Source organism: Malaya genurostris, chromosome 1 (genome assembly GCF_030247185.1).
Source record: "Malaya genurostris strain Urasoe2022 chromosome 1, Malgen_1.1, whole genome shotgun sequence".
Classification (NCBI taxonomy): Eukaryota; Metazoa; Arthropoda; class Insecta; order Diptera; family Culicidae; genus Malaya; species Malaya genurostris.
In genome coordinates, this window is record NC_080570.1 from 128,193,094 (window position 1) to 128,210,193 (window position 17,100).

Consider the following 17,100-nt stretch of genomic DNA (forward strand, 5'->3'; position numbering starts at 1 on the left):
TCTATGTTTTTAGATTGTTGTTGCTGTAGGTACCTGTTCATAGTAAATATAAAATCTACATAACTTTGAACTAATGTTTAGGTGAAGTGAGTAGTTCTCTCGACTACTGTTAAAAGCGACAAGGGTTTGTAGTATTTTTAACGTAGGACTGCACAACTATGGTCAAAATCATTGTTAAAATTTTTTTGAATATTATTTGCATGTAGGCGCGCCAAAATAGGAGCACTGCGCACCTATACAATTGACATGATATGTTGAATGTGATGTCGTGCGATGGCGTTGCTGAACTGAAGATTGATTTCGCTCCAAGTTGACAGGGTTTGGTTAAATTTAACTACTCGACACAAAATAACCACTCAAGTGTCAGATTTCAACCAAAAGTTAAAATTAACCGCGAAATAGTTCACAGCCTTAGTAAACGTTTTGCCGGGGTTGATTATATCGAAAGCGGAGTAAAGATATCTGTAAATAACGTCCGTATGTAAACCGTTAGGTATTTTATCAATCAAAGAGAATAAAAACAAAAGAAGGTTTGTGGTTTTAGAGTGCTAGACACGAAACCGTGTTGAGTATCGACGATGTATCGCTTTCAGTGATTGAAACTGATTGGTAACTTATAACCTTTTCGAGCAGTTGAAAAATTATACTGACGGAAGCTATATCGCGGTTGATGTTTATATGCCTTATATCCTCCTTATAAAGACAGCTTTTCATAAATTGGGGAACAATTCTGTGGCGAATGACATTTGAAAAAAAAAAACGAGAGCGATTACACCAGGCGAACATTTTTTAAGGATAACTGCCGGTATACCGTTATAACCTGAAGACGAAACGTAAAAAATAATAATCCGATTTTCTCCTCCGTACTGATCGGATGACTACATTCCGTATGATGCTAAGTGCATTGAAGATGAGACGTTACAAAATTCGGTTCATTTTAACTCAACGAACCTTCTTAGGCTGTGAACCATTTCGCGGTTAATTTTAACTGTTGGTTAAAATCTGACACTCGAGTGGTTAATTTGATGTTGTTAAAAATAACCCTGCTCGAGAGGTTATTTTTGACAGATCGATACATATTTTCCAACACTGAAAAAAATCTCGCAATGAAAATTTAATACTAATTCTTTAGTTGAAATTATTTCCAGTGGAAAATAAACCCAAATAACTTTCCGTCCGTCAAATTTTGAAATGGGCCACAGTTTTAGTCAAATTTAACTACTCGACACCAAATAACCACTCAAGTGTCAGATTTTAACCAAAAGTTAAAATTAACCGTGAAATGGTTCACAGCCTTAGGCCGTGGACAATCTCGCAAATTATTTTAACTTTTAGATGAAATTTGAACGTCGAGCAGTTATTTTGCCGAGTAGTTAAATTTAACTGTAACTGGGGCTCATTTCAAAGTTTGACGGTTGGGATGTTATTTCGGTGTATTTTGCACTGAAAATAAAATGATATCAAGTCGTATAATAATTGCAATACAGCAAAGACATCATATTAACAAGATATCATGCTCTCACATTTCCGGAAAAAATCATTGGTAACATCCTTTTTTGCTAGCATGGCATCCTCAAACGAGTCCGCATCGAATCTCGCACATAGAAGTAAGGGAAAAAAATGTCAAATTCTTGCGCGCCAAAATAGTAGCACTGCGCACCCATATAATTGACATTATATGTTGAATGTGATGCCGTGCGATGGCGTTGTTGAACTCGACAGTCCCTCGACAAAAGGACAGTTTCTCTTTGTTTACTTCTTCTTTCGTGGTTTATCGCAATACTTTTATATTTGGCGCCTTACTCTCCGACAAACTTTCAAGGTAAAAGGCTATTCGCATTAGGCCGATCCGACCAATCCGAGCTCTCCGGCGTTCACTTTTTTCTGCTTCGTCTATGGCTAAGCTGCACATGCCGAAGCAGAGAAAAAGTAAACGCCGGAGAGCTCGGATCGGTCGGATCGGCATAATGCGGATAGCCGGTAAAACCACAAGGTTTCGATTTGCATTGGAAACTTTCGAGAAGTTGCTGTAATGACTCCGTAATTTTCAAAAGAGAAAGTAAACAAAGAGAGGCTCTCATCTGCAGTTAGGCCCTTTTGTCGTGGGACTATCGAACTGAAGATTGATTTCGCTCCAAGCTGACAGGGTCTGAATACAGAGAACGCAAGAAGAAATTAGAGAAGAACTTACGTTGTTTTACAGTATAAAAAGAAACTGCACCGAAAAAATATTTGCTAAAGCTCTGAAAACAGAATATTTTTCAGTATTGGAGAATAACTATCGAACTGTCAAAAATAACCATACTTCCGAGCAGGGTTATCTTTGGCAACGAACAACATAACTGCTCGATTGTCAACTAAAGCTGTGGCGTATCTAGGGGGCGGCAAACCAATCCTTAGGACCTTTTTTTACTCGTCCAACTCATCACTCCGGAGATTGAGTTCAGCTTTTTTTTGCTCACTTAACCAACGATGGGGGCGGCAAATCTTATTTTGCCCGGCCGTCAAATTTCCTCGGTACGCTACGGTTCACAGCTTTAGCATGGCATTTCTTTTTAGTTCCATTAGCTACAAATCTAACAAATGTACGATATACAAATCCATTATTATTTAATTTCATTTGCATTACGTCACAATAGTCGTTACAGGTATATAGAGTAAAGTAAAACATATCACACATATTTCATTATATATTATTTAAGTTTATTTACTTGTTCTTCGAACAGGTGAACAGTTGACAATCTCCAATTAAGTTTTGATTCGTGTTTATTTAGTTTTGGACAGGTCGGAGGTTAAGGGTTTTTCTTCTCTTCAAATAATAGGGTGCATCGGGTGTATTCTATGAGCGTGGATATTCTTTCCAGGCTATCGAAATAATTGCCTTTACATAGACAAACAGACACAGCATTCCATTTTTTTCTTCGATGTGTTGTTACAAAGCAGGATTTGAAATCCGAAATTCGTCCATTCATTGCCAATTGGATTGACTAATGTTTTACCTGTCGCTTTCGATTACCAATATAAAATATGAGGAGTCGTTCCTAATTTTTGATGTGGGGTACCAAGTAACTTACTGTATATCGATTTCAACCACAAAGATCACGAATTATTCGGCTACATCGAGATTTAGAAGAAATTCATAAGCAGTTATACGTATGTCTGATTGTCGATTGTAAGTAATATTCATTCAACTATAACGTCGTACACGAGACCTTGGGTGAGTGCATAGAACGCGTTAAAATATTCTGCTTTTGCTGTTGTTCGTTTGTCACGCTTTCTGTACTCGTGAAATGAGTTACGGTTTGTTTTTCCCAATTTATTTAAAAGCTTCATGAACGAATAGACACACGGTTGGTGGTTTATAGCGGCACTGCTCTTAGCAGAGTTCATTAAACCTAAATTCTTTGGACTAGCTTATTGCTGTAACAATTTCACAAAAGTTGGCTTAGCTCAAAGTCGAACGTTCTAATGAAGGTGCGGGTCAAACTATTGAAAAGATATTCAGAAGCAGTGGAAGCCGGAAACAATTATGCTTTAATTCTACTACAGCGCACTGTCAAACCTGTTTGTTTTTTTTTCTGTTTTCTTAGGAAGTAAATTCTACAAATATTTACAGAGTACGTCGTGCTGTTTTGACAATCTGGCACTGGTATTTTTTTATTTATGGGGTTGCGACGACATTTTCTGCTTGAAACAAGTTCAAATAAAGTCAAACTTAGGTAGTAATACTCAACAAATTTATATCGGTAGTCAAGATCTCAAGGAAAATAAAAGTTTGCAATAAGAAATAGAATCATTTTCGTCACAAAAAAATTGATTGAATTTTGGAACTTCCAACAGAAAATTCTACGCGTAAGGAAGAACTTCGGTAGATGGTAACTATTTTTATACCGCTCTGATCGGTATTGGTAGTGATCACTATATTAAAAAACGAACTTCTCTGTAAAAGATCCTCGACGAACTAGAAAGTCAAACCTTAAGCTCTCAAATAAATACCGCTTTGGCCGTCTGACGTCTGTGTGTGTGGCAGCGAAACCCCCTCAGCTTATGCATTATTCAGTTCGTCCGGATTTAGCATTTCAAAATCACTATCCTCGTCCTCGTCCGTTGAATCTCCATACGTCCGCCGTCCGCTACCGGTACCAGCGACGGAAGTGCTCATGCGACCGTGTCGACTGTGAACACGGTTGCTTGGGGCAGGTTGGGATTGGCTCATCGTGGAAGTACTGGCAATGGCCGAGCTAAGGTAATTAAGCATATTGCTGGCTAGCAGATTGCCAGCCAAATTCGCCAGTGCGTCCTGCTGCTGAGGACGTTGCTGTTCCGGCTGGGGCTGACGCTGAAGTTCGTACTGCGAGTTATGATGTGAAAAGTTTCCCCGTTTTCGGCTACTATCGGGAACATCATCGAAGTTTAGCCCACGCGAGATACTATCATCCGAATCGGAAGAAGTATTCGCATTGAAATGACCACTTTTGAACTTAATTTCACCGGTCGATACGTCCGCCGCCGACTTGCCACCATTGGCAAACAGAAGCTCATCGCTGCTGGACTCAGTGGATTGTTCTTCGTCCAATTCTTGAATACTATTCTGCGGTATCAGTAAATCCGAGTAGGTATCATCGTCCTCGTCGTTTTCCGGCCCGCCAGCTTTACACTCACTGATGGTGCTACTGTCCGTTCTGTACACCGCACTAACATCAGCCTCTTCGCCGACTTGTCTCAGAAGAGTGGCGTTGGCTTCGGTGATCTCCGGTAGAAACTCCTCCACTTCCTGGTCGAACAAATTGGCCGAAAGCGAGCTCGGTGCTGTGAATTAAATTGATGGAATGGTGTTATTATTGCCAGTTGAAAATATTAGTAAAGATTTAACACAAAATTATTCTGGTCTCTAAACAATGAAATCAGTGTCAAAAACAGTACTGGAAGATAATATTTCTGAAAACTCGTGGCGCCGAACTTGACTTTGAATTTCCATAAACGACAATCTCTAACGCTGATTCCAGTTTCATCTGTTATGAGTTCTGTCCTCACAGTTTTATTACGTTTTACCGATCCCAGTTCTTATTTTGTTTATTTATTTATTTGGGAGCGGGGAAAAGCTCGCTGGAGCTGAAATTTACAATCTCTCTCCCCAGCAGGCATAAAACCTCCTCATCTTTTTTATCAACAGATTACAAAAAGCCCTCAGATATATTGCTGTTGCGTCGCACTAGTTTTACTGGCGACACTGACACTGTTTACCAACACTGCCTTCTGCAGATAGTTGGTGCTACCGTTCATAGAATTATGTCAGTTTCTCAGGCCCTTCTGGCAACTCAGTTTTTCATTTTATCTTCTCGCTCTGTTCACAATCATCAGACCAGTCAGTCTCAAATAAACCTGCATTAGAATCGGACCGTTTTTGATCTGTCATATAGTCCGAAGTGTATCGAACAGCAGAAGTGAAATACACTAGAAATAGTCAGTGAATAAAGTGACTCAAACGTTAAAATAGTGTAGTTTTTATTGGCAAGAGTCCGCCAAGGTTCATCCAGCTGTGAGTTTTACCAGTGCAGCTGTTTGTTTGTGGCTGAACGTCTTCTGCTCCTTTGGCTGCTTTGGTGACCGCTGTGGCTGTTTGCAGAACCCGTTAGTTGCATTGCTGTTCGCTACCGGTTTACTGCAGTGCGAATGCAAATAAGGTCGACCGACAAATTGCTGCCGTCGCTTCGCTGAAATATCCTGGTGAGGATTTAATTAAACACAACGTAGGGTCCCGGCTAGCGCCAACAATTGCTTTATACTAAGTAAAATTATGCCTCCAGACGAGGGTCAAGAGTGGCTGGTGGGTTGGAACTAAGTAGGGTAACAGAGGTATTTTGGCCCACTTTAGGATTGATTTTATGTTGGCCCACTTTATAAAAATATCCACCAAATATTGTAATATCTTTAAAAACCCAAATATTGTAATATCTTTGAAAACTGCTGTCCGTGTGGGTCCGCGGGAAACACCCCCAAGTCACGAAAACTCGGCGGGTGGCTCGCATGCTGGACATCGACGAGAGCGGTGATTCATAGTAATGCAGAAAAAAGGAGAGAAAAAGAGAGCAGTGAATGTTGCAGTAAATGGAATTGCGAAGGGGTTCGAAGGTGTGGGAAGGGGCGAAAGAAGATCTAGAAGATGATGATGGAACAGCCGAGGGATTGAGAGGGTCGAACGAATGTTAAGGTGAAATGTAGCGTCATAAAATGCGCGCAAAATTTCATCCGCTTCAGTTGAACGAACCGTCGCACAAAGCATACCACGAAAAACGGACACATGGAAACAAGAACTTTTCTCAATGATTGAGCGCAGTGGGCTTAGCTCTCGTTATATTGGCTTGTAAAAAAGACTGGACGTAATGGATTCTGGAATTCTTCACACTTTGAATATATCCTAATTCAATCGTTATTGTTGGTGATTACTCTTACACTAGAGCTATAAATCATGAGTAATTATGAATGACTAACATGAGGTTATATGTATATGTATTGACCAAACTTGCTAACCATGTATATGCCTGAGTTTAGTAGCAAGCATGGATTCTCCTTCAAAAGAACGATTGAAGACGAGAGAACATTCAAGTCTTTTCGATATCTTTGCCAGTCGTTCACCGCCGATGAGATAGAATTTACGTAAAAGTATTTACTTGAGTCGCATGATAGAGCGCGGTCGAATTTACTTATAGAATACATTCAATGCCAATATATTCCATTGTAATTGACTTCCATTATTATCTTCGGATAAGTAGAAAGTATTATTTCTGTGGTGGCAATAGGATCGTAGCACTAGCCATGTAATCGAAGCTATGCTATGAGTCGGCTGTAAAGTCTGTTAAATCAGAAAGGCCAAATTTCTCAAAAGGAATGTATTTCCAAGACTTCCACACCCAGACATTTCCCTGGTGTGGATTCAGTATTCTCCCAATACGGTTCCGTCACTCCTGCTGTGCGCTGAAAATTGGCTGCGAAGTCTGTTGAAATAAATGGTCATATTCAACAATAAATGTAATACCAAGACTTTGCTTTGCTTGACGACATTTATTCGAGTTGTTTATTATCTAATACAATAAAACAATGTTGAATTTTGATTCATTTACAATCACTTATGTATTTTTTGCCTTTCTCATATTTTTTGCTCACGATATAATGCCACCGTGCCCACAGTGCATTTCTCACACCACCTCAATACGAAACAGCAGCGCGCAAGCAATAAAAAATGCAAAAAAGTTTATGTAAACTTTTTCAATTTTCGGTTGTTTTAGCTAAAATTTTATAATTTTGAGTTGCATTTTCAGATTCTTTGTGAAATTCTGCTACAAACACTACTTTTCAGTTCTAAAATCATCCCCGTGGAACGGAACAGCAACCGTTTATACATTTCAAAAACCAATTACGACTCGGCAAAGCAAAATTTCAAAATTCTAAGAATATTTAGTTATGATAAATTTGATTTCGAAAACTTAAGTGTTTTTGGTTTTTCGAAAATCGGTCTAGTTTTTGAATAATTGATCAAAAACGCGATTTTCGCATTCCGCTACATTTCACCTTAAAGGCGAACCTAAGGGTGAATCCTATACTTGGTTGAAGAATCGACGGAGAATGGATGCAAAGTTTGTAAGAGAGCACTAGACTAAGCTTGTGGATTGATGGTTTTTAAGTACTTATAACAGGTACTAAATTAACCCTGAAGCTAAATTTATAATTTAAGTATAGGAGTTGGAAAAACCTTTTGAAATTGTGTCTACAAACAAACTGTTTATGGTGCTGCGAGATAGGATAAAATCAAATACACGAGAACATCGATTGAATAGACGATACATACTGGAGAACCGTTTATTATAGCAATAATTAGTGCGAGCGGATTGAATTCTCAGGAATTGATGAGATCGAAAATATCGAGAATGAATATAACACATGGATCAATAAGTCCCGAGACTAACAATGGAGACAACTTTTAGTACTCTAGAAAGACGTGGTTACTGGTTTATTACGAGCGCCATCTCTGCTTTAGTCTCGGGACTTATTGATCCATGTGTTAATGATGCCTTTCTCATATCAATCATACTATCATATATAATACTGTGATATTCTTCAAAATAATTTTCTTCGATTCTTAAAAGAATAACCGAAATCGGTCCGTCTACTAATAAAAACTATCAATTGGAAAACATTTGAGGTCGATTTAGAAAATTTTTCAAGGTTTTTCTCCATTTTCAGTGATGGTATACAATTTTTACCCCACTTTACCCTATGTTTCTTGATCCGGAAGTCGGATCCGCATGAAATTCAGGAATTACGTATGGAACCACAGGACCTTTCATTTGAATCTAAGTTTGTGAAAATCGGTTCAGCCATTTCTGATAAAAGTTAGTGCACTTATTTTCGCAATTTTTTGCACATTTTACCCCATAATCCCGGAACCGGAAGTCGGATCCAAATGATATTTAGGAATTTTGTATGGGACCACAAGACCTTTCATTTGAATTTAAGTTTGTGAAAATCGGTTCAGCCATTTCCGAGAAAAGTTAGTGCAAAAAACGTTACATACACACATACGCACATACATACACACACATACACACACAGACATTTTGCGTACTCGACGAACTGAGTCGAATGGTATATGACACTCGGCCCTCCGAGCCTCGGTTCAAAAGTCGGTTTTCACAGTGATTTCATAACCTGTCTATATGAGAAAGGCAAAAATCTTTAGTTTTGCGGTTTTTTACGTGGATTTCCGAAGATTTTTCGCGTGGTTTTTTTACGCGGTACGTTTCCCCATTTACGTATGATTTACAAAAATAAATAAGAAAACTCAACAATATGCCACTTCTAAGGGCCGGAAATAGATCCTAGGGAGCATATCGTCATTTTCTTCAGCTGAAACATGTAAATCGGAAATGAAATAATCAACATGAAAATTCTGTATGCTGCTTTTTTAAGGCCGTTAGGAACGCCCATTTTGATTTCAGTTAGTTAATAGAGCCTATTACTAAAATCGCTTTAGTATTAAATCAATCCGCACTGACAGCAGTTTTGTTGTGAGACAATTTTTACACCGATATGAAGTTTCTGATCAGTGTTGGTGATTGCTGAAAATTTGACAGAAGCTGCTCGATTTTTATCTATATTGTATACAACATTTTCAATCCGGTAGAAGATGCTACAAGAATTCGAGTTATATGCACATATGGTTATATGCACATAGTTAGAATAAGCGGCAATAGTAAAATGATTCTATCGCAATTATCCACTGCCCATACAGAATCGGATCGCGAAACGAGAATAAGCGACCGTTTGTTGCTTCAGAGAGAATCCCCACAGGCAGCGTGCGGTTCACCGAGAGAAATTCGCTCTCGCACTACTGTCTATTCTATGTTAAATGTACCATGCCGGTTTGTTTGTTGTTGCGATGATTTCCATTTATCTTTGATGGCACTGATTCAATCGTGGAAGAGTTGCGAGTGAGCATTCTTTGATACGATAAAAGCCATCCTTGTTTCTGATTCTTTGCATTTGAGACAAATGCACTGAACTGTGCTGTACATTTGTGAAATGATACTGATAATTTTAGGGGAGAGTGTTCGGTTACCGGCACCCTTTCCTTTTAAGCTTATAACTTCTGACTAAGTGCATATTATGCAGCCATATATACATCAATGGACAGCTAAAGTCCCTAGGAAACAACTGAATGGGAAACTAGGTTGATTCAATCAATTGAAAAAAATTGTATTATCAATTTAGTAAAGTGATAAATTTTGGTCATTTCAAAAAAGGTGTTCGGTTATCGGCACCCCCAGGAAATTTCGCTAAAAATAGAAAAATATAAGTCGAATTTATTAGCTTCTTTGCCGCTAAGCAACGTTTAATGCATTAAAGTTCATTTTCCTTGACTTGCACGATTTGTTTGAAGTCGCCATGGCTAACAGAACCAGAGAACCAAAGTTTTTACTTATATGACGGATGTATTGAAGCAGTCAAGTTGTCCACGTGTTGCAGAGATGGCAGTTAATACAATAAGTTTGGCTAGCAAAAACAAAAAGATCGCGTTAATTTTCAAAATCTGTAAAATCTGACGAATGTCTGCAAACAATCGATGTTTCAAAAATCTGTAAAAAGCTTTCAGATGAAAAAAGGTTTGCAGGTTAACTACGAATTTTGATAATTTACAGTCAAATTTGCAGATTTGGCATCTTTGCATATCCCGGTAAGATGAGGTGCCGGTAATCGAAATCGGTAGACATTTTGAAAATGACGAAAACAAAATTTTGATAACATCTGGTATTAAATCACGAAATAGGTCGATTTCACCTCATAAATATTCAATCCACTCATTTTTTCGATTGATGCTTTTCAATTTATGATACTGTAAAACAAGTCATAAAAAATTTTTGTGTTGATTTTCACGCAATTAAAATTTGTTTGAAGCGCAGCAAAAAGTACAAGCGTCTGTTTGCTTCGGTATTCGGCTCAAAAAGAACGTGCTGCTGTTACACACACACATGACATTTGTCGGAATGACGCTATCTGCTTTCTGTCAAAAGTTACGATGGGGTGCCGGCAACCGAACATCTTCCCCTACCATTTACCATTGATATAATGAATAGTTCTTTTCAGATATCCAAAGTCTCAAACAGTCTTTTTCAAAACCCCAAACATATCTGAAATAATGCACTCGGAAAATGCAAAAAACCAGCTGCAAGAGCTGAAGTAGTATTAAGACAAAGCATCTTTATATAACTTGAATGGCTATATTTCGCATAGTATCTACTCCAATTTTTTTATCAGGTGTACAACTTTGATTCCGCCGTTTTCCGATAGGTGGCTGTACCGGCTGAGGTTGGTCAAAATACATAGATGATAATGCCTTTAAAGTGAGTGTGTACAGTGCCTAACGAATTGTCATCGCCGTTTCAGTCAGAGTTGTTCTTGTTTTCGTATTATTCACGCTCGAAAATGTCTGTTTATGTGCCCAAATCTCGCCATTTGCGGGAAGTTTTACTTTTCTGTTACCATTCGAAAAAAATGCAGCTGAAGCGCATCGAATGCTCTCAGAAACTTACGGTGCTGCTGCTCTGAGTAAAAGAACGTGTCGGGAGTGGTTTCAACGTTTTAAAAATGGTGATTTCGATGTCGAAGACAAACATGGTGGTGGAAGAGAAAAAACCTTCAAAGATGAGCAACTAGAAGCATTGCTTGATAAAGATACGTGCCAAACCCAAGAAGAGCTTGCCGGATCGTTGGGAGTGTGTCAGCAAGCCATTTCAAAACGTCTCAAGGCCCTAGGCATGATTCAGAAAGAAAGAAACCGGGTGCTGTACGAGTTGAAACCGAGGGACACCGAGCGCCGTCTATTTGTATGTGAGCAACTGCTTCGAAGACAAAATCGTAAGGGGTTTTTACATCGAATCGTAACCGGTGATGAAAAGTGGGTTCGATACGATAATTCTAAACGCAGAAAGTCATGAATAAAGCTACTTCGTCGAAAGCAAAACCGAATATTCATGGCGCCAAGGTTATGACTTGTATTTGGTGGGATCAGCTCGGTGTAATTTACTACGAGCTCTTAAAACTGGGTGAAACCATCACAGGAGATCGCTACTGGCGATCACAATATCAAGAGCGACATGACAAAGTCATCCTCCAACACGACAATGCTCGGCCTCACGTCGCAAAAGTGGTCAAAAAGTACCTGGAAACGCTGAAATGGAAAGTCTTGCCCCACCCGCCGTATTCCCCAGATGTCGCCCCTTCTGACTTCCACCTATTTCGTTCGATGGCACACGGCCTGGTAGATCAACATTTTCAATCCTTTGAAGAGGTGGAAAAATGGATTGCTTCATGGATAGTGTCAAAAGAGGACTCCTTTTTTCGAACCGGAATCCGAAAATTGCCGGAAAGATTGGATAAAGTTGTCGCTAGCGACAGACAATACTGTAAATAATACATCTGCAAGCACTTTTTCGGAATAAAGCTTTTAATTTTGGAAAAAAAAACGGCGGAATAAAAGTTGTACACCTGATACTTTTCTTTACGTTTCGTCTACTCCAAGTTTGCTTTAAGGGGATCAGAAAATTGCCCGAAGAGTTGAACAAAGTTTTAGAAAGCGAATGAAATCCGTTGCATCAATTTTCTTCAATTAAATAGAAACAATCATTCAGTTCAAACCATGATTTAAAAAAAACGAATATGTACAACAAATTAGTTTGCAGTTTGTAAGATAATAGTACCATTATACACTACAAAAGGAAAAGGGCAACTAACTCGAATTGCATTAAAAACAATCCGGTAAATTAACTATTTCCGACAAACGTTTTCGCAAACTTGTTTACTTTCTTCTGACAGATTGCATTTTGCTGACGCTCTCACATGCTATCAACGCCAACTGAGCAATCATGGTTGGTGTAGGATCTTGTAATCTTGAATTTTCTATCCGGTATTGAATCGTACCATAAATCAAGTAAACCTAGATTTCCTACTGTACGGAAAAACACTGACTGACGCTTCTAGTAAGAAACGGATGTACTTTTTTTCCCAATAGCTACTGCGGTGTTTTGAGGGACATTTACGCATTTATTTTGCATCAGACGACGATAGTACATAACCACATTTTTTTTAAAAACCCAACACTGTCAGGAAACGTAAACTTTCCTTCAAAAAAGCTACGCATCTACGTCGTTTGTGAATGACCACAAGCGTGAAGAATAACATCTAAAGTTTCGTAGATAACATATCAACGATAACCCTGAAGTTGTTTTGAAAAGTCGATCTAATACAGAATCAGCAGTCAATGTGCAAAATCAGCCCAAACAATATCAAATTAGGTCACAATAGTATAAAAATAACCGTAGCTGTGACTGTAAAGACGTATTTTTTTATTATTCGGATATTTTCTTGCGTGTTTTGGTGTCTAGTTTAAAGCGATACACTTGATTGACGCAAGAACGAACTACGTAGTATTTGCAGAATGCGCGTTTTCTCACATTCCCACCATACCCCTATAGACTATACTGCGAAATTTGATCCAAGAACAGTGTCGCAGAATGTAAACAACAATAAGCACTATCTGTTCCCCGCACAGAACTTAGTCATCATTTATTTCCCTCTTGTACTACGGTGAGAAGTAATCAACTTGAGTACTCAACAAGTAGCGAGACGGGTACCTACCTACGGCTGTTCGTTCGCTTTCTATAAAGTTATAACAATCAACTGTTCAACGGTAGGCAGCACATGACGTTACGGAGGAAAGTTGTTAATGTATTTCTACTTCATACGACGAGCATAAGAGTTTCCACGTGAGTCTAGGAAATTCCGCTTGTAAATAGCCATCTGCTGCACATACACAAAGTAGGCGTGAATAGGATTACATCACACTATGTTTGCACAATCAACCATTCCAGAAGACCCTGACCTATCTTCAAGACGCATATAATAGATCACATCGAACCGTCGTGCGTCATACAGGACCGGTATTATGAAAAATGCTGGAGGCTTGGTTAAAAATAATAGCCTAGCTGCTGATAAGGGAGAACTCGTTTACTCTTCACACTCGGAACATGCATAATTTTCGTATTAGGTTTTACAAAAAGACGTCACGAATGAACTCGTGATGAATAAAGTTCATGTTTGACAGCTATCAGTGGTTTCTTGGCACGCATTTAGATTGAAGTGAACGCATATAAACAAACCACTGATAGTTGTCAATCGACGTTCATTTAGCTCGTTTTGCGAGGGTATGTCATGTTCTTTCAAAACCGAATACCTAATCAACTATTTATCTCGTTTGGTTCTGGTTATAAACCTGGAAAAGAATTCTGTGGGAAAAAATATTTACCGCATGTCTGTTCGTGGTAGCATTTTTCGTCTGGGCACGTTTCTGCGTGAAAAAAAAACTAATCGGATTGTTAAAAAAAACCCGCCACCACCACACAATGAACATACTTAGAACCAACACTGATACCATACAGCATATGGCAAATCATCATTGAACCGCATAACGATTTTACGATTCATTGAACGGAAACCTATTTCATTGGTTTCAAAACCTAACACGTGTTTATCAATGCTTCCGAAGCAGGAAATACATGAATGAAACCACGCGTGGAAAAGTTTGAATCAGGTTTAACTCGCCAATATTCAAAAAATGTCATCTAGTAGCTCGCTCTTGACATTTACACATGCAACGAATACGGACAACGTATAAGAAAACACATAGAAACAGCAAATGGGAAATTCCAGACATAAAAAAAGCAGTCGATTATTCTCGAGGACAACTTGTACTACTTTCTTCTATACTACTTACTCAAACACGCAAATTTATCTTCACGCGTGTTTCGTCGTTTACAAACATCAACACTAAGTGGATGACGTTCACGTTAGACGACAAAGAGTGAGTGGGGGTAGAGAGTTGTTTTTGCACTTTTTTCTTCTCGCTCGGGTGTCCTTGGCTCAATCGATGCGCCATTTAAAATAGAGACAAAGAACAGATTTATATATTTGCTTGACGAAACCTTAGCAACAGGAACCCTCATAATTCTAATGGTTCTAATACCCTCAAACCATCTTGACTACTACCGTTGTTCTACCGATTGAAATTAATTGATCCTTCTAAACGTTCTAAATTGACCAGAGTCGTCGGCGGTCTACTTTACTGGACCTTCGTGAACCTATACATAGTCTTGTCATAGTCAGGGTCAAACGATGAAAAAAATAACCTGCGGTCGAGCCCCTTTTCAGCTAGTGCCTCCTGCCTGCTTCGGTAGGCAGTGTGACCGCAACCGAAAGGGGTGACAGTAAACAACTTTGCCGTAAAGGCCTACTATAGGCACTTTTTTGTTGTTGTGGTGGTGGTTGTTGTTGCTGTTATTTTCGCACCGTCAAGGCAAGAGAGCAAAACAGTTGCCGCTTGTAATATTCTCATACACACAAAGCGATAAGCGATAGCGGAGACACATTCAAACTTCGCGGGCAAATAGTTTGCAAATCAAGACGCAAATCCACCTAGCAGGTGTCCTAGTCGGGAGATTTAGAGGTATTTTAAATTAAATTTTAAATAGAAAAAAATCTTTAATCTAAGTATTTCATTGGAAAAATATGAATGTTCCGATATTCACCGTTCCAAATTATTATCCGCTTTTATCGGGGTGTTCCCTTGTTACTACTATTTTTTTTGCTGTGATTATTCAATAATGGTAATTCAGGCGCGTAGTCAGAAAAAAAAATCGGAAGGGGTATCAGAACATGACTATAAATTTCCTTACGCCTGGATATATGTATATAATTAATTACATGAATTTTTTTTTTGATTACGTCGTTTGTTAAAAATTATTCATTTTATACTTGATCTAAATATGACGACGAAAAACTGAAAAACTTCTATATGGAATTGACTTTACAAATTTAAAATCAATTTACAAAAAAAGGTTCGAAAGGAACATAATAACTTACATTGTAACAAACTTTTGTTGAATTCGAAAGTGGTGTTTTTTTTTTTGTTGTAAATTGAGTTTAAATTTTAAAAACAGTTTAGTTTAGTTTCAAAACAAAAGACACTAGATAACATATTTAGTTTGGACAAGAAATAGTTTTCGTTCGAAAAACTTTTTTTCCTTGAATTTGCCCATCTTGCAGTGTTTGATTGGTTGGTAGGGAACTTAATTACCTATCTTGGGACAAAATTTTTCTAAAGTCAATAATGGTTTTGTTGTGTAAAACAATTTTGAATTTTTAAAATCATTTTTTTTCAGTATTGGACTCGATAAGGATTTTCAGTGTTTTTATTGAATAATTTGACTCATTTTGTGAAAATCACTAGTTAAACTCGTTTTTGTAGGGTTTATCATTGTCGATAATAACTCATTGAAAAAAAAATGGTTAAAAATGTTTAGCTCCTTTCAAAAGACAATCTGGAATTTTTGAAAAACAAAATATGCAAGGTGACTTTATGGGACAACAAATCGAGTTGGTGCGAAATTCGTTTGTATATTTACAGAGGAGAGTTTTCGTGACATAATTATTTTGTTAAGTTTTGGAAAGGGTTTACATTAATAATAGTTTTAATGATAGTAAAAACAATCGCAGAGCATGTTATGCTGCTTATTAAAAATATTAGTGCAGATTATTGATTCGCCAATTCAAATGCACCAGGCGCAGCGTACAAGTGTTTCAGTCAAGCTGACAATGCTGCGCTCCTGTTACTAGTATGATAGAGTAAATAGCGTTTTTTGGTGTATCTAAAATATTGCAATCATTATTATTTCTCAGTTGCGAATTTATTCAGCAGAGATTTTATTATTGCTGAAAATATAATAATTAAATCTTGCACGAATTCGGTGTCGAACTGAATTGTAAAAGAAACTCAGCATCGAATTATCATTGGAAACTCTTCTCACTTTCGATTATCTCTTTAGCGATATTTCTGTGGGTGAAAATTCATTATTAGGTTTCGCTGTTATCGTGTTGCATATTTTCTTTAAGATACTTGTGTGAGTACAATTCTAGGACGCACTTGAAACTTAACGGCATTTTCGGTAGCAGGCTACCCAGAGCAATGAACACATAATTATAAGGGTTATGGGTGGGCAAACACAACTCAATATTCAATTTTTCAATTTTATGAAATGCTTCAGTCTTTGGAAACCACTGGTTTGAAGCAATTTTAAAAGAGAGGCTGAATAATCGGGGGAATGAGTTACGAAAATAGTAACCCTTCCTAAACCACATAAATCAAAATTTGGTCTTTTTTGACTCCCCGTCCTTTTTCGTATACTTTCACAAATTATACCAAAATTTTCTTCTTCCAACAAGATAAGATTGCAGTGATAGCAAAACTAAACTATTTGTCTTGAAAATTTTTGCAAAACGATAGTTTTAACAAAATATTTTCCAAATCTATTGAGTATTAAGAAATATTATTCAATTGATCCATTGTCTCGACCTAGGTGGAACAATCTGTGTGCTTCCGAAATAAAGTTTCAGGGTGAACTAAACCAAACCAGTTTAGTTTGAAATGAACCTAAAAATTGAAAAATCTATGTTGAGGAAGAAGACTTTTTTTCCGCATTTTAATCTTATCTT

The 17,100-nt window shown here is 37.9% G+C and overlaps 1 protein-coding gene across 2 annotated transcripts in view; it reads right to left on the bottom strand.

Annotated features, from left to right (window-relative positions):
- Positions 1-2,586: 2,586 nt before the first annotated feature.
- LOC131425738 (uncharacterized) overlaps positions 2,587-17,100 on the bottom strand; it is a 51,343-nt gene continuing 36,829 nt past the window's right edge. For both annotated transcript variants that reach the window (XM_058587845.1, XM_058587846.1), the window contains exon 4: positions 2,587-4,809. In XM_058587845.1, coding sequence (XP_058443828.1) covers positions 4,046-4,809 — 764 coding nt within the window. In that variant the 3' untranslated portion in view covers positions 2,587-4,045. The remainder of the gene's footprint in view (positions 4,810-17,100) is intronic.